A 20,327-nucleotide genomic window follows, 5' to 3' on the forward strand; every position below is an offset into this window, starting at 1 on the left:
GGCGGGCAGCTGCCAGTTGGCGAGGCCGAGCACCACCGTGTCCCTGGGCTTTGCCCACTCAGTTGCCTCCAGAGCTGGAGACTCCTAGGTCTCCTCCAGAGTCTCTGGCAGCGGGGAAGATCGTGCTTCCTCTCAAGTGGCTGCCGTGGTGGACAGGTTAGTGCTCCTTTCCCTCAAGTAGAGAGGCAGCTAGTTCCTGCCCCTTCGCCAGTCAGCCCTGCACTGAGCCAGGCACTCTCCTGTTCTCCCCCCTCCAGGCCTGGCATTGGCTGCAGGTAAAATGGGGTGAGGCTAGCTGGGCCCAGCGGCTCTCATTAACCCTTGTTGTGCTGGCTGGCAGTTGCTCTGCTTCATATCCCCAACCTTCAGAACTTCAGCTGAAACGATTGCTGCCAGGCTTTCAACTTTGATTCTGTCCCTTGTGGCGTTTCCAGTCAGCCAAAAGGAAATCTGCAGGGCAGAGGGCTGGACAGCCTCTGTGCTCTAAGCTATTTCTTCAGATGGGTGTCTTACTGAAGGTCAAGTGTCTTTTGGGAAGACCTAGGATTAGGGTGACCCTCACTGAGGGATGAAGAAGGGGGTGGGGGGACAGGTGACCTACATAAGGTAAATTTCTTAAACTAATCTACAGACACTCTCAAAGAGGGCTAGATTTACCCCCACTTAACAAGACAAGCTGTGCCCTAGGGGGATTCCCCCATTTCCACAAGGTTTCAATCACCCTCCTACAGGGAGGTCTGCCATTGGGTGGGGAACTTTAGTTTCTGCTAGTGGAGGCTGCAGCTTGGAAGTGCCGAGCCAATGCATCCTTTTTGTCATCTGGAATACGCTTCTTTCCTGGCCAACACAGCTCAGTTTGAACCCGCCCTAGAGGAGAGGATGCCACAGCAGCTGACTGCATCCTGGATTGTGCTGGCAGAAACTGTGTGTGATGGGTTAGATCGCAGAAACACCCCCTCCCCCCCTTCGGAGCTGCCCCGATGAGCAGAGGTAGTCTTGGCATCTGCTTTCCCTGCTAGCTGGGGACCCCAGCACCCTGTCTTGCTGAGCCAGACACTCCCGTCTGCTCCCACAAAGACCTAGGGTCTGAATTACTTGCCCCAAAGCTGCAGGCTTCACTGAAAACCGCTCACAGAAGTGTTCCTGTCTTTAACACTCAGATGCCCAACTCCCAATGGGCTCTAAACCCAAATAAATGCGTTTTACTCTGTATAAAGCTTACACAGGGTAGACTCATAAATTTTTCTCCCTCTATAACACTGAGGCCTTGGCTACACTTGCGAGTTACAGCACTGTAACGGCTCCCGCAGCGCTGTAACTCACTCCCTGTCCACACTGGCAAGGCATTTTCAGCGCTGTATCTCCGTGGTTGCAGCGCTGCATGTACTCCACCTCTCCGAGAGGAATAGCAAGTATTACGCTGCCGCTGCGGCGCCAGTGTGGCCGCCCAATGCACTGTGAATGGCCTCCAGAATTATTTGGCAGTATCCCACAATGCCTGTTCTAGCCACTCTGGTCATCCGTTCAAACTCTACTGCCCTGGCCTCAGGTAACCAACCATGTGACCCACCCTTTACATTCCCTGGGAATTTTAAAAATCCCCTTCCTGTTTGCTCAGCCTGGCATGGTGTGGAGTGCTATCAGCGAATTTTTCCAGGTGACCATGCCTCCACGCGCCAAGCGAGCCCCAGCACAGAGCAATGGCGAGTTGCTGGACCTCATCAGTGTTTGGGGGGAGGAAGCTGTACAGTCCAAGCTGTGCTCCAGCTGTAGGAATTACGATACCTTCGGGAAGGTATCAAAGGACATGGTGGAAAGGGGCCATGACCAGGACACCCTGCAGTGCAGGATTAAAGTGAAGGAGCTGCAGAGTGCCTACCGCAAAGCCCGCGATGCAAACGGCCGCTCGGGTGCTCCCCCCGCGACCTGCCGATTCTACATAGAGCTGGATGTGATACTTGGGGTTAACCCCACCTCCACTCCGAGCACCACCATGGACACTTCAGAGCTGGGGGGGGGGGGGGGGGAAGGAGGAGGAAAACGGGAGTGGTGGTGGTGGGCCGGATGGAGTCACCCTGGAATCCCTGGAGCCATGCAGCCAGGAGCTCTTCTCGAGCCAGGAGGAAGGTAGCCAGTCGCAGCGGCCAGTACTTGGTGGAGGACAAACAGAAGAGCAGGTTCCCGGTAAGCGGGTTTTTTTCAGGAAGGAATTTTTTTGGTGCGGGCTCTTTGGGAGAGGAGGGTTAGGCATGCATGCCTAGATGTGGAATAGTGCATTGATGTGGTTTATCACATCCCAGTAATCGGCCTCGATAATCTCCTCGAATGTCTCATCCAGAACGTGTGCAATGCTCTTGCGCAGGTTTATCGGGAGAGCCACCATGGTCCTTGTCCGCGCCACTGTGCCGCGAGGGGCGGGGGGACCATTGCTGCACACAGGCAAGCTGCATATGGGCCAGGGCGGAAGCCGCATTGCAGTAGAAGACCCTCCCTTGCTTCCCAGGTCACCCTCAGCAGCGAGAGATTGTCCAGGATGAACTCCTGTGGAAAATGTTGGGACAGTGTTCAGTGTAGGTGCCCCCTGAAGCTGTTGGCTCTCCCCAAGGCACAGAAACCTAGAGGACAGTGCAGCCCTGAAACAATCAGTCCCCTTTACTTACCATTTTGAGGCTCCCGTGGGGTATGTGTGCTCTGTTTCGGACGGGAAAATTATGCTATTGTGTAGACCCTGTGTGTTTTCTACTCCTTAAGTGCGGGGAGAATCATTACTCTGTCTGGTATAAACAATGCTGTCTCTGTTAAATGTTGCATTTTGCCTATACAGCTGCATCAACCTTGAGACCTCAGCCGTCCCTCTTATCGCCTGCTCAGAGACTGCAAAGACTCAGGAAGAGACCGCAAAAAAGCAAAGAAGACATGCTGCAAGAAGTGATGCGGCAATCTATTAAAGAGAATGAGAAGGCACAGAACTGGAGGGAGAGAGAAAGCAGGATCCGCCAGGAAAATGCAGCGCACCGGCAGCAAAGCACCGCACACCGGCAGCAAAGCACTGATAGGTTCATAAGCATCCTGGAGCGCCAAGCAGACGCTATCCAGGAGCTGGTAGCCATGCAGAAAGAGGAGCAGTACAGCAAACGCCACCCCCCCCCACAGCCCTTGTCCCAAAACTCTTTCCATTGTGCCCCACTGTCACCTCCAATCCACTTTCCCCAACTTCTGTGTTCTTCACGCCACCCGCTGCCTCCAACACCAGTATCTTCACCACCCAGCCCTGAAAACCACGACCCTTACCCTCTGCACTCAACCCCCATCACCATGCAGTATAGCTGTCCTGAAGTGCAGCACTCACTGCACAGCACACCAGACAGGACATACGTGAATCTGTGATTGTACTGTTCCCCACTCTACCCCCTTGTTTCTTTTCAATAAATAGAGTGAAGCTTTCACCCTTCCCCTCACAAATATTATGGAGGGCACAGCACATGGATATAACCAAAGGGATGCTGTTTTCGGCCAAGTCCAGCTTCCCATACAGAGATCGCCAGCGGGCCTTTAAACAACCAAAGGCACACTCCACAGTCATTCGGCACTGGCTCAGCCTGTAGTTGAACCGTTCCTTTCTGCTGTCAAGGCTCCCTGTGTAGGGTTTCATGAGCCACGGCATTAACGGGTAAGCAGGATCTCCAAGGATCACAATGGGCATTTCAACTTCCCCTACCGTGATCTTCCGCTCTGGGGAAAAAAGTCCCAGCCTGCATCTTCCTGAACAGCCAAGGGTTCCGAAAGATGCGTGTGTCATGCACCTTTCTGGGCCAGCCTGTGTTAATGTCAATGAAACGCCCACGGTGATCCACAAGCGCCTGGAGAACCATAGAGAAATACCCCTTCTGATTAACGTACTCGGATCCTAGGTGGATTGGTGCCAGAATAGGAATGTGCGTCCCATCTATCGCCCCTCCACAGTTGGGGAACCCCATTTGTGCAAAGCCATCCACTATTTCCTGCACGTTACCCAGAGTCACGGTTCTTCTGAGTAGGATGCGATTTAATGGCCTTGCAAACTTGGATCAACACGATTCCAACGGTCAACTTTCCCACTCCAAACTGGTTTGCGACCAACCGGTTGCTGTCTGGAGTTGCCAGCTTCCAGATTGCAATAGCCACCCGCTTCTCTACTGGCAGGGCAGCTCTCAATCTCGTGTCCTTGCGCCGCAGGGTGGGGGCAAGCTCCTCACGCAGTCCCATGAAAGTGGCTTTTCTCATCCGAAAGTTCTGCAGCCGCTGCTCATCATCCCAGACTTCCATGACTGTGATCCCACCACACGGTGCTTGTTTCCCGAGCCCAAAAGCAGCGTTCCACAGTGCTGAGCATGTCCGTGAATGCCACAAGCAATTTCATGTTGTACGCGGCTCGATAGCATCGTCGGACTCCTCACCCTCACTCTCACCTGTCACTTTGGATCTTAAGGAATAGTTCGACAGCCAAACGTGACGTGCTGGCGAGACTCGTCAGCATACACCTCAGCAGTTCCGACTCCATTTCCCGCAGACAGATCGCGCTTCACAGAAACCGTTGAAAGATGGCGCCAAAGGTGGACGGAAACAAAGGGATTTCTGGGATGCGAAATGATGCATCACGGGGCATTGGGACAGGACCCAGAATCCCCCGCACCCAGCCCCCTTCCCACGGCGCCAGAATGGGAAAAGGTGCTCTGTGGGATAGCTGCCCATAATGCACTGCTCCCAGTAGCACTGCAGTTACCACAAATGTGGCCACGACAGTGCGCTGGGCAGCTGTCAGTGTGGACAGACTGCAGTGCTTTCCCTACTCAGCTGCACGAAGTCAGGTTTAACTCACAGTGCTGTACATCTGCAAGTGTAGCCAAGACCTGAGAGAGAGAGAGAGAGAGATGCACAGCTGTTTGCCTCCCCCCAGGTATTAATACATACTCTTGGTCAGTTAATAAGTAAAAAGTGATTTTATTAAATACAGAAAGTAGGATTTAAGTGGTTCCAAGTAGTAACAGACAGAACAAAGTAAGTCACCAAACAAAATAAAATATAAAATGCACAAATCTATGTCTATCTGTATTCAGTTTGATTAATCTCCTCCTCAGAGATGCTTCAGCAAGTTTTTTCCTCAGACTGGACACCTTTCCAGGCCTGGACCCAATTCTTTCCCCTGGTACAGCTCTTGTTGCAGCTCAGGTGGTAGCTAGGGGATTCTTCATGATGGCTACTCTCTCCCTCTTTGTTCTGTTCCATCTCTTTATATATCTTTCGCATAAGGCGGGAACCCTTTGTCCCTCTCTGGGTTCCCACCCCCTCTTTCTCAATGGAAAGACACCAGGATAAAGATGGATTCCAGTTCAGGTGACATGATCATATGTCACTGCAAGACTTCATTGCCCACTTGCTAGCATACACTTATACAGGTAAAACATGGCCATTTGCAGACAATTGTCCTGTTTAATTGGAGTCATCAAGATTCCAAACCACCATTAATGGTCCACACTTTGCATCAGAGTTATAGTTCATATTTCTAGTTTCAGATACGAGTGGTACACTTATACAAATAGGATGATCACACTCAGTAGATTATAAGCTTTGTAAATGATACCTTACAAGAGACCTTTTGCATGAAGCATATTCCAGTTACATTATATTCACTTATTATATGGTTTTATAAAAATATGCTAGACTGCAACGTCACACTGTGACCTAGTGTTTTTAATACACAATTTTCTGAAAATCACTTTGGTGCACCCAAGTAAAAAAATCTATTCCTGCAATGCCGGACAGAACTTCTGATGGAACCTACATCCTAGTACACCTCTACTCCGATATAACGCTGTCCTTGGTAGCCAAAAAATCTCACGCGGTTTCACCTATACGCGGTTATATCGAACTTGCTTTGATCCACCAGATTGCATAGCCTCGCCCCCCCCGGAGCACTGCTTTACCACATTCTATCCGAATTTGTGTTCTATCGGGTTGCGTTATCGGGGTAGAGGTGTAGCATACTTGTTGCCACAAAAGCAGACATAGAGGGTGAAGTTATGCCTTCAATTATGCTAGTATGACCCCAGTGAAGTCTGTTACTGAAAGCAGAAAGTGGCTCTGAATCAAAATATGTATTTCATTACAGTTTTAAGCATGTGTCCTAATACTCTAAGACTGATCCGTGGCATAAAATGGGCTTCCATGCCCTACTTAAGACTCAAAGGATTGAGCATGTCCTAAAAGAATTATCCTTTGACCAGAAAACCAATACCAATCCTTCTTGTATACACTAATGAAAGGAGCTTACTCGAGCACAGTGGCTCAGTAGGGTAGAAGCTGTCCGGAAATCCCAGTGAAAGGATTAGCTCACCTCCAATACATTAGACAGCAAAACATGATCAAGGGCTCGAAGAGTCATGGCAAAAGGTATGGCAGGGATAATAAACACACAAATTCAGCTGTTTGTTCCTACAGACCCTTTTGGAAACCATGTGGAATATGTAACCAGTGAAACTAAGCAGTTCTTGAAAAATGTTTACATACTGCTCCCTTTCTCTCCCTCCCCTCCCCCCCCTTCCCTTCTCCAGTCTCAGAGGGTAAGGTTAGAGTGGGCCTGGAGAACAAACTCTTCTCCTCAGAGGTAGATCCTTCAGGTCAAGTCACATTCCTACACACAGTCTTCCCCATTTTCTTAGATTTATGCTGTCCATGCTGCAGCTCTTATGGTGCACAGAACGTGATCTTGTGACTAGAGCAGCTGACTGGGAACAAAGGCTCCTGGGTTCTGTTCCCAATATCACTGCTGACTTGCTGTGTAATACTGAGCAAATCTCTTTGCCTCAGTTTCCCCACCTGTAAAAAAGAGGAATAACTATTTCACTGGGGTTTAATGAGGCCTGATAAATGTTCTTGCAATGCTCTGACACCCTCTGCTGAAAGGTGCTATATAGGGTTTTTTTTTTTTTTATTTTATTCATTTTACAGGCCTGAGAATTCAACACCTTTCACTGCATTATTTCTCACTAATACTGATGCTTTTCCCTTCGGCAGTTATCAACTAGGGCAAGTTGAAGGCCGTAGCCATGCAGAAGACTGACTTACCATGCTGACCTTTGTTTCCTCAGGCATGGGAGCCCTGATGTTGAGAGAGCTGGTTTGTATTGTAACAGTGGTCCTGAAGCTTGTTTGAAGATTTGAATAAGAAATTATCACTCTTGCAGAGGAGGAGAAATTCCAGGCATAATTGTGCTTCGCACAGGGCTTGCATTTTCTATTACTTAAATGACCCACATTAACAGTCAACTTGTGATACCAAAACTCTTCAGCCTCTGGCTTGTAATCTTCTGGTTAGCAGGTGACTGGCAAAAAAAAAAAAAAAAAAAAAAAAAAGTAAACCTTGGTGTACTGTTGTACAATACGTGCTGTATTTCAGCAGCCTTCTTCTTGTGCACACTTTTTCCATTTAGAAGTGACCTTAATATTACCAAAAGAACCTAAACAAACAACTCATTTGCAGATGAAATTGGTCTCCTTTGGTTTTTTCAGTATCTGACTTGTTGGTTATCACCCAAGCCAAAATGTGAGATTTCTGTCTTTTCACCTGAACTACCTGCCAAATTCTAGCTCTACACAACTTGGGGATTAGAATAATCTATAAACAGGAAGATAAATGAGATTGCTGGGGAAATCTCTCCTGATACACTGAGTGAATAATTCATACAAGGATTTTTAGTCTGAAATGACTGACATCTGCTTGCACTACCATCTAAAAACTGTTGTTTGTTTTTCTGTCTGAAGGACAGAGGTGTCTTCCCGCTTCCTTCTTACTCTGAAATTGCTGAAGATCATTCACCCCAGATAAAGCATATGAACCAGGCATTCAGAACTCACTGTGCCCTTCAGCAGACTGTCCAGCCTGGACACTGCTTGTTTTTCTCAAACATGCTAAGAAAGGGTCTTGCTCAAATGGAATGAGTCGAGCCTTAGCATAGCAAAGGCTCTTGAGTGCAGTCAAAGGCAGAAATGAAGAATTCCTTAATTTTGATCAAAAAGGTTTGTTTATTTGAATGTTTATAGCCCCACAATACAAAAAAGTAGATGGGGTGGAGGGAGACTGCATTTAAAATGGAAGCAGGCTAAGGGAGGGAAGAACCTTTAGCTCTACTTTAAGGACAGCTTGATGTAGTACACTTTAATAGAGATTATTTCTAATAAATCACATTACAGAGAAGGATGTATTTTATCTCTTGCTATTCTGGTTCCTACTGCTGAATACTGGCAATATTATGTCTGCCTTTTGCAAGAACTGGCTTTGATGCCAATTAGCAAGAACCCGTATTGAAAACATGGGCTTGCTCCAAAGCTACTTGAAGTTCAGCCAACTTTCGATCTGGCTCACTCTGCATATTTTACATACTGAAATCATTTTGGGGTGTCTCTGGCATTGGTGAGGTTCAGTTTGCTTCCTTCCACTGTCTTATTCATAGAAGTGCAGTGAAGGTATGTCCACACTTTTAAAAAAAACTGCAGGGGTGCAGCTGGGGCTCTGTGTAGACACTACCTTTGCCGGTGTGAAAGATTCTCCTGTTGGCATAGGTACTCCACCTCCCCAAGAGGAGGTAGCTAGGTTGATGGAAGAATTCTGGGGGTTATGTCTACTTAACAACACTGCTTGGGGTGTGGATTTTTTTCACACATCTGAGCATTGTCATTAAACCGACTTAATATTCTAGTGTAAGTCAGGCCTGATGGGGGTAGAGAGACTCACCAGGTTCCATCCTATCACTGGCAATTTTCCTCCTACCCTAAACATCTCTGTTCTTCTCATATCCCTATGGGTCATGAGGAAATCCGAGGTAATGCGTATTCCTTTTCATATCCTCCCCCTGTAACCCTCCTGCACTTGCCATTTAAAAACCCAGGAAATTCCATGGACAAACTGTGTTTGAAAGGGACTGAGGTTGATTAAGTGTGACATTCTTCTCTTCCTTGCACCAACCCCAAAACAAAACCTAGCACTTGTATTATAATACAAAACCTTAATTATAATTTCATGCTTCCTGTATGCGCTAAACCAGTATGCATCTGACAGCAATAACAGTTTGGAGAACGTGGGGTATGTCTCAATGACTTAATGCAGTTGCACTAGAATTGTGACAGCTGACAAAACATCAATTGTCTCACTGCCAGGGCCGGCTCTAGGCAGCAGCGCTCCAAGCATGTGCTTGGGGCAGCACTTTCCAAGGGGCAGCACTCCGACCCCTTTTTGTTTGTTTGTTTGTGTTTTGCTTGGGGCGGCAAAAAGCCAGGCGCCGGCCCTGGCTGGAGCCCTGCCGCTGGAGAGCCAGAGCATCGTCCCCTGGAGTTGAGCCCGGGCTGCAGCGCGAGATGGGATCGCAGAGTGTGCGAGGAGCCAGGGAGGGAAGGAAGCGGGGCCCGGGATGCAGGGAGGGAGGAGGGGTCCTGCTGCCGCCACTGCTGCTGCTCTGAGTCTCCCCAGGCGCCGCAGCGTTTCCCCGCCTGCTGGGCTGTGCAGGGGGCGCGGATCCCGTCTCGCGTGCTGATGGGGTAAGTGGCTGGGCAGCCGGAGCTGCCCCCTCCTGCCCCCGGACCCAGCCTGCTGCACACCTCCCCCACCTCAGCCCCGCATTGCTTGCCCCGGGCCCCCACAGCCAGGGCCGGCTCCAGGCACCAGCCGACCAAGCACGTGCTTGGGGCGGTGCTCAGGTTTTTATTTATTTTATTGGTTCGTCGGGGCAGCGCTGGAGGGGTTTATTTGTTTCCATGGCACGGTGCTCAGGGGGCAGGGATTCGGGCGGCACGGTGCTCGGAGGGGGGCAGGACTTCAGGCGGCGCGACGCTCGGGAGGGCGGGGGCTGGCGCTTGGCATGGCGCTCGGAAGGGGGCTGGCGCTTGGCACGGCGCTCAGAGGGGGGAGGGAGCGTGGCTTCGGGCGGCGTGGCGTTCTGGGGTGTGGGGCTTCGGGCGGCATGGTGCTGGGGGGGCGGGGATTTCGGCGGTGCTGGGGGGAGGGTATGGCGGTGCTCACGGGGGGGGGGGGCGGCACTCTTCTTCTTCTGGAGCGACAAAAAAGTTAGAGCTGGCCCTGCCCACAGCACCAGGGGCAGGGAGAGGCCGAGCGGGGCAGCGGGGGATACTGCCCTGCTGGGAGACCCCCACGGGTCGGACACCTGGGGATCAGTGTCTGTCCTCTCGGCTCTGCCTGCACAGGTCTGGGGAAGCAGCTGTCAGCGCCTGCCCCTCTCAGCCCTTGCACCCCCCATCCCACTCGCAGCCTCTTCACTTGTTCCTCCCCCCCATTGCTCCTTCGCCGAACCCCTTCCCCCGCACCTCCCCCTTCCCCTGCACCTCTTCTCCTCCGCCCCTCCTGATACCCCCTCTTCTCCTCCGCGAGTACATCACACCCCGCTTCTCTGCCAGCATAGAGCCCCCAAGCACCCCCACACCCGCTCCTCTGCCTGAACCCTCTTTACTAGATCCCCATCCGTTTCCAAGGGTTAGTCCCTATGCCTTCCATGTGCATTTGGAGCACTAAAGATGGGGTTGCGGGGACCGGGGGGGCACGAGTTTTATATAAAGTGAAATGAAAATAGGAGAAACGGTTTGATCCCCGCTGCAAGTGTAAATGGGGATTGCTGTGGTGAACGAGGAGGTCACGTTTTGGGGAGGAGCCCAGGGCTGGGGTGGCAGGGGGTGCGGGTCGGGGAGGGTACTGGTGGGGAGGGGGAAGAGCCCAGGGCTAGGGTGGGGGGCAGCCAAAATTTTTTTTGCTTGGGGCGGCAAAAAACCTAGAGCCATCCCTGCTCACTGCAACAATTAACACCATTGCAGATTAGCATAGCTGCAGGTGAATGAAGTTCTGTTTTTCAGTCTGATGCTTAATAATCTGTTTAGGCTATGAGCCAGTACGTTTCCAGTGCCAGGTAGGTGATGGGTCATGTCTTAGCGAGGCTCTGATAAGGAAAAATAGTTCAAGCATGGCATACCGAAAGTCTGACACGCAAAGGACTGTGCCTATTTGACTGAAACTTACTTTGTATAAAATAACAAGGAGTCCTTGTGGCAGTTTAGAGACTAACAAATTTATTTGGGCATAAGTTTTCGTGGGCTAAAACCCACCTCATCAGAGGCATGTAGTGGAAAATACAGTAGGCGGAATATAAAATGTTGTTGAAAAGTTTTTTAGTATTGCAAAGTTTCAAGCCTGCACAACTCGTAATGCAGCAAGGGCCATATTACTCCAAAGGAAACAGCTGAGGGCCGAACCCCCCCCCAGGCCCGCCAACCCCCCCGAAACATAACACACACACACTCACCCTCCAAGTGCCGCTCGCCCCGCGGAAACAAACCCTCCTTCCCCAGCGCCGGCCGGCCGAAGCAATGGTATTGAACCTTGGTAATATGTTATAGCGGGCCCCTAAGTTAGTATAATTAAGGTAAAAGAAAAATGGCTTTTTGCTAGAAGTAGACTAAATAAGATCTTCCCCCCACTTTGTAATCAGTTGCCCCGTTGAGGAAGGCACGGAAGGCAGGCACCTCCAGACAGCTGCAACCCTTGGAGAGGGGATGGGAGCCAGACCAGATCAGTAGAACAGGCCAGCCAACGACTCGACTCATAGCTCGCCGCCTCAGCCCCCCACCCCCTGGCTCACCTACTCACCCCCGGTCACTGCCCGCCCGCTTGCCGCCTCAGCCCCCCACCCCACCGGCCAGTGATGAGCTGCCAAAATCTAAACAACCAGTTCCCTCCTTAGCCCCCCTCCCTCACCCGCTGCCCTGGGCTGCACAGTGAGCCCACTCGGGCCGCATGTTGTGCAGGCCTGGTTTAAAGCATGTGCTGTACTTTAGTAATAATACTTGTCTAGAACAAGTCAAACTATTCCAAATTGTGACCATTCTAGTGTTACTGCTTGTGATTAACTAACTGTAAAAAAGCTTAATAATCACTACATATCAGTATAGAGATGTCATGCTACAAAACACTTCAGCTGCTGATCTCCAGCTGTGTGGGAGGGGTGGAGGTGGGAGAGGAGTAAAGGGAATTAAAGAACCCACATGCCAGTCAGTCTAGTCATATCTTTGAAAGAACTCTGGAGTTCTGTAACAGATGTTGAAAGAAAATAGGTTAGAAATTAAGTGAATGTGATGTAATAGTGTGATTTGGCTTGGGTTTTTTTATCACCAATTGCTCTTGCTCAGATCTGTGCAAATCTATCTCCCCTTTATGCTAGAATGACCCATTGTAGCCTACTTTTGTCAAGCTCTTGGATACAAAGTTGATGGGGATATGCCTGGTGTTAAGTTTTTATAGTTCTGATGGTAACTGGGCTGTAGAGGTGGAATTAATCATGTAATAAGTACCTTTCCATTAGCCTTTTGATAAATCCAACTTGTTAAGGTTTGGTCTCAGCTGTGTAAATACTGTTCAAAAAGTGCCATCTAGTGGCTGGAGCCCTTACTGAAATGTTCTTCCCAGATCTGGAGCCTGGCCAGAAAAGCTATGTTACTACCTTACTAGTGTAAAAAATAAATACATAAAACTTAGATTAGAAACCTGCTCAGAGTTTCCCCAAGCTGGTGTCATTTCATGCCTAAGTTTTACAATATAGGGTACCTCCCACCTTGGGCATGATGTATAAAACTAGTCTGCTTCAAAACTTTTATAAACTATATCCAGTTTGAGCACATGCATGCAGGCTAGATGACTTGTAAGGATTTTAAAACTAGAATTTAAGGCATTTAAAAATATTTAGTGCACTCTTGCATAGGAGTAGCATTCAACCTGCAATTAAAAGCATCTGTTATCCTTTTATTTCTCTTAAGGCTTGCCATGGATGTACATCAGGATCCAAATGTGACTGTAGTGGAGTAAAAGGCGAAAAGGTAAACCCTTTGTTTAAATTTTTCATCTGTTGAAAATAGCTTCTGAAACAAGTGAATTGTTCAGGACTTATGAAGTTGGGATTTAAGTCTTTAAAAAAAAAAGTGTTTTATGAACTTAATGTACAGTGGTGTGGGTATTTTGTACTTCTGGGCATTTTTTGGTGGTAATTGGTTTGTTCACACAAAACAAAAGTACATAGGTAAGTGTTGTAATAACAATAGTAAATCTCAGGGAGTGGGTGAGGCCTAATGGACCAATATGGTAGCAGCACGTTAAGTGGACTCCTAACATCGCTTTAGTGGGAAGAGTGGAAGGGGAGGCAGCAATTAAATATACTTGTCCTGGTATATTAGACTGAGAACATTAGGGAGGCAAATTTGACAAAGTGGAAAGTCATGTTTACTATACTACTGTTACCCAAGTTCCCCCCTGCTGTCTTGATATGCAACTAAATCATGGGCATGCACAAAGCTTTCCTGACAACTATGTTTACTCCTCTTCCATGTTGACTTATCAGTTAATGGAAGATTTTAGTCTGACTAAGACCAAGCAAGCTGTATCAAATGAACTGGACAGTTTCAATGCCTCCAGCTGCTTCTACTTTTTCTGCATCTGCGTAAGCAGGCTTACATTTTCAGAAGCTGGAAGAAACCCTTTAAAAATGAGTGGTGCAATATCAGGAAGGTTTGATGTCTTCTAGGAACAGTCTTCACAATTTGAAGCAAACTGGGCTCCCAGTTTACTACTACTGACAAGATCTTTGGCTTAGTTCTTTTGGAGTAACCATAGCAATATGACGTCAGAATTGGCTAAGAAGAACTCCTTATTAAAGACTAGGGTAGACCTGGTGGGAAACAGAGAATACTAGGCTTGTGATTTGCAGGACGTTCTGAGGGATGCTATAGCCAGTCTCCTTTTAGTACTGGATGCTGCCGTCCCCCTTTGAGAGGCAGGCTTTTCTTTGTGTGATTGGAACGGACTCCCCACCCCCTACAGGAGATAGGTTGGTGATGTTTTGTATGAAGGGAATGTTCCTTACTTTATACTTTGATCTGAAACTGGATGGTGCTGGTAAAATGTTGGCCCTTTGGGCCATGAACGTGACTGTCTGTGCTCCTGAAATTATAAATCTTGGTTGATGATCAACTTATCCTCTCCTCAGAATCCAACATGTTTGTGGAGCAACATGATGATGGGATTATAGAAACATAGGGCTAGATATTCCTGTTCTGCAGCAGGATCAAATAACTTAGACCCTCTCTGACAGGTGTTTGTCTAACCTGCTCTTGCAAAGTCTCCAGTGGTGGGATTCTGCAGCCTGTTCCAGTGCTTAACTAGCCTTATAGTTAGAAAGTTTCTCTAGTACTTAACCTGAATCTACCTTGCTGCAAACTAAGGAAGTATCAAGGAGGTATTCAAGTGTGGTCAATAGGTCTGGACATTCAGAAAACTACATGGGAACATATCAATATAAACATTACCAGGCTTTTCAGGCACAGGAGGCCAGATCCTCAGCTGGTCTAATTAGATGTGGCTCTAGCCCTAAATTAGGATATTCCCTTAGTTTGCAGCAAGGTAGATTCAGGTTAAGTACTAGAGAAACTTTCTAACTATAAGACTAGTATTTCCTTTTATTAGTTTTAAATCTGCTGCCTATTAATTTCATTGGCTGACTCCCTGATAGTTGTGTTATGTGAAGGGGTAAATAACACTTCCCCATTCACTTTCTCTACCGTTCATGATTTTGTAGGTATCTATCACATCCCTACCCCCTTAGCTGTCTTTCTAAACTGAACAGTCCCAGTCTTTTTGATCTCTTCATATAGAAGCTGTTGCATACCTCAAATCATTTTTGTTGCCCTTCTCTGTACCTTTTCCAATTCTAATATCTTTTGTTTTGGGATGCAACTGCAACCAGATCTGCATGCAGTATTCTAGATGTGGGTGTATCTTGGATTTATATAGTGGCATTATGATATTTTCTATCCCTTTCCTAATGGTTCCTAATATTTTGTAGATTTTTTTTTTTTTTTTTCGACTGCTGATGCACATTTGAGCATTTGTTTTCAGGGAACTATCCATGATGAACCCAAGATCTTTCTTGAGTGGAAACAGCTAATTTTGACCCATCATTTTGTATGTATAGTTGAGATAATATTTTTCAGTATGCATTATTTTTCACCTATGAACTTTGAATTTCATCTGCCATTTTGTTCCTCAGTCGCTCAGTATTGAGATCCTTTGTAAGCCTTCACAGGCAGCTTTGGACTTACAAAATTACTCAGGATGGCTATCATTTGCCACCTCACTTCGCCCCTTTCCCAGATCATTGATGAATATGTTGAACAGCACTGGTCCCAATACTGCTATTCTTGGGGGATCCTGCTATTTACTTCTGTGCATTGTGAAAACTAACCATTTATTCCTACCCTTTGGGTTTTTTTTTTTTTTTTTTTTTTTTTTGTCTTCTTTAACCAGTTATGATTCATGAGAGGATACTTCACGTTTAGCCCATGACTGCTTACTTTGCTTAAGAACCTTTGGTGGGGGACCTTATTAAAGGCTTTCTGAAAGCCCAAGTACATTATATCAACGAGATCACCCTTGTGCACATGCTCACTGACATCCTCAAAGAATTTTAATAGATTGAAGCATGATTTCCCTTTACAAAAGCTGTGTTGACATTGTCCCAAGATATTGTGTTTATATGGGCCTGATAATTCTGTTTGCTATGGTTTCAACCAATTTGCCTGGTACTGAAATTAAGCTTACTGGCCTGTAATTTCCAGGATTGCCTCTGGGTGGCTGGCTGATCATGTGATGCAGCTATTTTTTCCTGATGCTACATTTAAAGTAATTTTATTGAGGCAGCAACCTGAGGGTGACTCTTTGGGGTGTAACCCAGACCAGTAAGGGGTTGTCACCACCAGCCCTGTAACTCTGGATGCCTTCACCACCTGCCCTGTAACTCTCTGGATGCTATGCTGCTGTGGCTCACAACTTTGACACAAACACACAAGTCACACCCTGGCTCCCACCACCCAGTTACTTTTTGCAGGGTGACCCCAACATTCCCCCAGTTCTGAATGTCCCCCAGACTATCTGCCCTGCAGTGTCCAGCCCTCTGCTGTAACACTCACAGAAGTTTTAAGTTCATTGCTCTTTTAAAAAAGACAATACATTACAGTTCATTAATTTAACTGGGGTTTGAACAAACACTTGTATTTCAGCCAGAGAACTGAAATGGTTCAGAGTAAAAGTGCAACAAACTTATTTAACAAAGAACATAGGATTAAGTGATACCAGGTATAAGGCATAAAGATAGAAAGGGTTACAAGCAAACAAAAGTAAAGATACACATCTAAGACTAAAACTTACTTTCAGCAAGTTATAATCTTTTGCCTAAGCAGATTTCTCACCTAAATTCAGTTCAGTCTTCAACCTCCTCCTTGCTGAAGGACCCAACAGTCTGTGATTTCAAGAGCTCTGGCCCCCTTGAATCCATCGAGTGTTGGATTCCAAAATGGCTTTCTGTTTCTGCTTATATCTGCCAAAGTTCATTGACCCTGTTACAAGAGGCAGGAAGACTTCCTGCTGTTCTTCCCTTCCTATTGACTTCCCATCCCCCTGCAGATTCATAAGTAAATGGGGCTTCCATTGTTTTGATTCCATAATGCTTAATTTATATTGGAGGAAGGTAGAGAGTTCCCTTCCCTCCTGTCTGAGGAAAACCGGTTTCTCCCTGGATTTTTTCAGACTTTAAAGCATAATATCAATGAGTACTCCTAATTACTCGTGTAGCATAAATGCACACATTTCACTATCACTAGTGTCACAGGCTTTCATAAATTCCCTTACTCGATACTCTTTTAATACAGTTGATTTCAATTGCTTATTACCTGGGTGTCCGACCCCTGTCTTCATAGTCCAGTGAACCTTTGGAAATATATTCTTTGAAAAGTAAGCCCAGACAAAGGGCTTCCCACATCTTGCTGGGATGTAGGTGCCATACTGTCTTCCCAAAGTTCATTGGCCCTGCTTCAGGAGGCCAGAAAACTCCTTGGGGGTGCAGTCTCCATCCCCTAGCCAAATTAAGTATTCATTTTTCAGTGGCTTTGTTTACTTGCACATAAATGTACTTTTCTTTGTATTTAGTGATGCCTTTACATTGATTCCATTTGCCTGAATGTGTCTCCACATTCCTTGGCCTGAAAGAGGCATGATTTAGATACTACTTGACAAATATATTTTAAGAACACATTTGCAGCACATCTCTACAAAGTCCTTTTGTGGGCTTATCATGCATCCATCACACAATGATTTTGGGGACCAACATGTTACCAGTTTGTATATGATACCTTGTAGATACTGATTGACAACAGCACGTTAGATGTAGTGACCTTGACAGGCCTGACGAGAGTTGCTGACCAAGTAGTGAACCCCCAATGGGCCTTAGTCATGCTGGATCATTAGTGTCTGCTTCCTAAACAGAGGAAGCTTCTTCTTTAAAAGTACCTACTGTTTCCCTTGAATTCAGTGGGATTTGGGTGCTCAGTACTTGTGAAAATCAGCCCACTTCTTTTAGGTTTAGTAGCCTAATTTTAGGCCATTAAATACTTTCCATGTAAGCAGCTGTTACATTTGCCTCCGGGAATGTTTGTGACTGTGAATGGGAAAGAAGGTTGTCTCTGTCTGTGAACACCTCCTATACATGATCTTGTTGTTGATGATATGTAGACTAGATCAAAGATGTGAACCCTGCAATAACGGTGCAAAGTCAGAAAGTTACTTTATTCTTACCAAACCTCTAATCACTTTCAACAGGGATCTAGAGAGGAATCGATAGCATTTTAAGCTCACACCATTCAATTCTGGCATATCCACAAGTTTGAAAGATTGCATTGCTTTGAGACTTCCTTTGAAACAAGGATGACTTCAGTCGTGAACATGAACTAAAATAACTTCAAATACCTGTTTGTTTATCGGTATTACAAGGTTCTGTGTCAGCACATTACAATATACTGAAGTAATTTAATAAGACTTAACATTGGATATCTTTGAACAGTCGTCCAGGATGCCACACCTTGAATCCAGGTGGCTCCAGCAAATGAAATGCCTTGGCAAATGTGCCTGCCATCCCTTAGCTCATCATATCTTAATTGTATGCCTAAGGAATAATATTCCATATTGGCAACCAGAGTTCTTCAGGTTACTGTCAGTAGCTAGAACTTGGATCTAGCATTCTAGCTGACAGATTTTAAGGCCCAAAGGGACCATTAGGTAGGAGGTCAGAATAAGTGATCATAACACAGCCATAGAATTAATTCTTCTTTAATCTGATGATGCAAGTGTAAAGCTCACATAGATTACACAATACAACCATAGCAGATGTGGTTTTAGACAATCCATCCCCAATCCTATTTTGATTGACTGACTAGCACCTTACGGGAAAAGTCACAGCATGGACTAACTGAAAGAATGTGTGACTTTAGCTTGATTAGTATGTGGAGGACTTCATACAGCCACTGAATCTTGCTTACACTGTCAAAGCTATACCTTTCATAGAATCTCAGGGTTGGAAGGGACCTCAGGAGATCATCTAGTACAACCCCCTGCTCAAAGTAGAGCAAATCCCCAGACAGATGGTTTTTTTTATTTTATTTTTTTTTATTTAAACACTCCCCCCCCCCCCCCCCCTGAACTCACAACCCTGGGTTTAGCAGGCCAATGCTCAAACCACTGAGCTATCCCTCCCCCCAATAATATATGGAGATATACCTATCTCCTAGAACTGGAAGGGTTGAGTCCAGCCCCCTGCCTTCACTAGCAGGATCAAGTACTGATTTTGCCCCCTCAAGGATTAAACTCACAACCCTGGGTTTAGTAGGCTAATGCTCAAACCACTGAGCCCCCCTTTCTCCTGATGATCCACATCCCTGCCTTCCTAGGTTTGAGTCACTTTGCGCTACTGATACATTGAATAGCCAGCAGCCCACTGGTGCTTTCCACTGTAACAATGAGGTCCATCCTTAGAATATTTTTAAAATTTAGTTTTTCTTCTAGAAACTTTTTTTTCTGGTTCTCTTGATACTCATTCCCCAGAGTGCTCCAAACTGGATGCAATTATGTGGATTAGGAAAGAACATGAGAGAGTAGCTAGGGAGGAACACCAGCTCCTCCAGCCACCGTCAAATGCAGACTGATCTATTGGTATCACCCTCAGCTCCCACTTCGAAGGAAACAACTTTCGTTCACTTTATGCAGCACCCCTAATTTCAAAACTTCAGACACACTATCGCCTACTCCTCCTTTCCAAATCAAACAGGCTGTCTCCTGCTGTCAGTCAGACATCTCTCCCCACTCTTCCACATGACTCCTCCTAGCATCCAGGCTTCCTCTGCTTTCCCCTTTCTCTCCCCTCACCCAGGCTATTTTGACTTACAATCCACCTAACTGGGGCTACGGTGGGAACCTCTGCTTCTGTTGGCTCCTAAACAAATGAGGGGGACTTGAGCACAGGCTAATAGTAAAGCTCTGAAGGCACTGCTGGCAGAAGCAGTGGTTACACTATGACTTAGGTCCTGCAGTTCATTAGTAAAAGCTTGGCTTGGGATCATGCAGGTAGGTACCTGGGTCTGATGGAACAGGACCCAGGCTCTGCTTACAGTAGTTTAAATTGCTATTTTAATAGCAACCAGCCATGCCCCAGGGAGCACTGGTTGGCTGTTGGTGCATTTCTCTGGTGTCAGAGTTTTTAAGACCAGAAGGGACCACTAGATGGTCTTGGCATTTGGCCTCAATCCACACAGCACACCCAACTTCAGTATCAGGAGGTGAATGCACCAGGCTGTAGCTTCCTGGCTAACTGGCACATTAATAGCACAGTCACCAATAGCAGTGCTATTTTTTCAATGTCTGCAGATATTCATTATGGGGTTGGGGGAGTAAGAATGCATTTGCAGAATTCTTGTGCTAGTAAAATTGGTGAGAACCAGCTGTCCCATGAGAAATCTGTACCCCCATCCCCACACATCCCTGGATCCCATTCCTAGCCTGCCAAGCTGCCAGCATCCGTGTCTAAGACACCAGCACCTTACCTCTGGCCAAAATAACCAGAATGTCCAAGGTGCAGCACAGAAGTAACCGAAATACTTCATGTTAAGTTGTGGCAGGCAGCAGGTAAGGCAAATTGTCATTTGGCATCTCTCCTCTGGAGACTATGCCTTCTTTCTTTAAATACCAATCAATCAACCCTGCAATTGATAGGCAGAATACTTTGCCCACGCAGAGTTTGTAAACTTCAATGGTGAGCTATCGGTTTCAAGGTCCAAGGCCCAAATGTGTAACTAGCTTTGTTTGCTGTCCACATTCAAGGCACCATGAGATGACATAAAAAAAATTCCATCACACGCTCTTGAAT

General features: G+C 46.7%; 1 protein-coding gene across 1 annotated transcript in view; it reads left to right on the plus strand.

Annotated features, from left to right (window-relative positions):
- COL4A5 (collagen type IV alpha 5 chain) overlaps nucleotides 1-20,327 on the plus strand; it is a 140,198-nt gene that overhangs the window by 36,376 nt on the left and 83,495 nt on the right. Inside the window, exon 2 of the mRNA XM_054038885.1 lies at nucleotides 12,847-12,906. Coding sequence (XP_053894860.1) covers nucleotides 12,847-12,906 — 60 coding nt within the window. The remainder of the gene's footprint in view (nucleotides 1-12,846; nucleotides 12,907-20,327) is intronic.

This window comes from Malaclemys terrapin, chromosome 9 (genome assembly GCF_027887155.1).
Source record: "Malaclemys terrapin pileata isolate rMalTer1 chromosome 9, rMalTer1.hap1, whole genome shotgun sequence".
NCBI lineage: Eukaryota > Metazoa > Chordata > Testudines > Emydidae > Malaclemys > Malaclemys terrapin.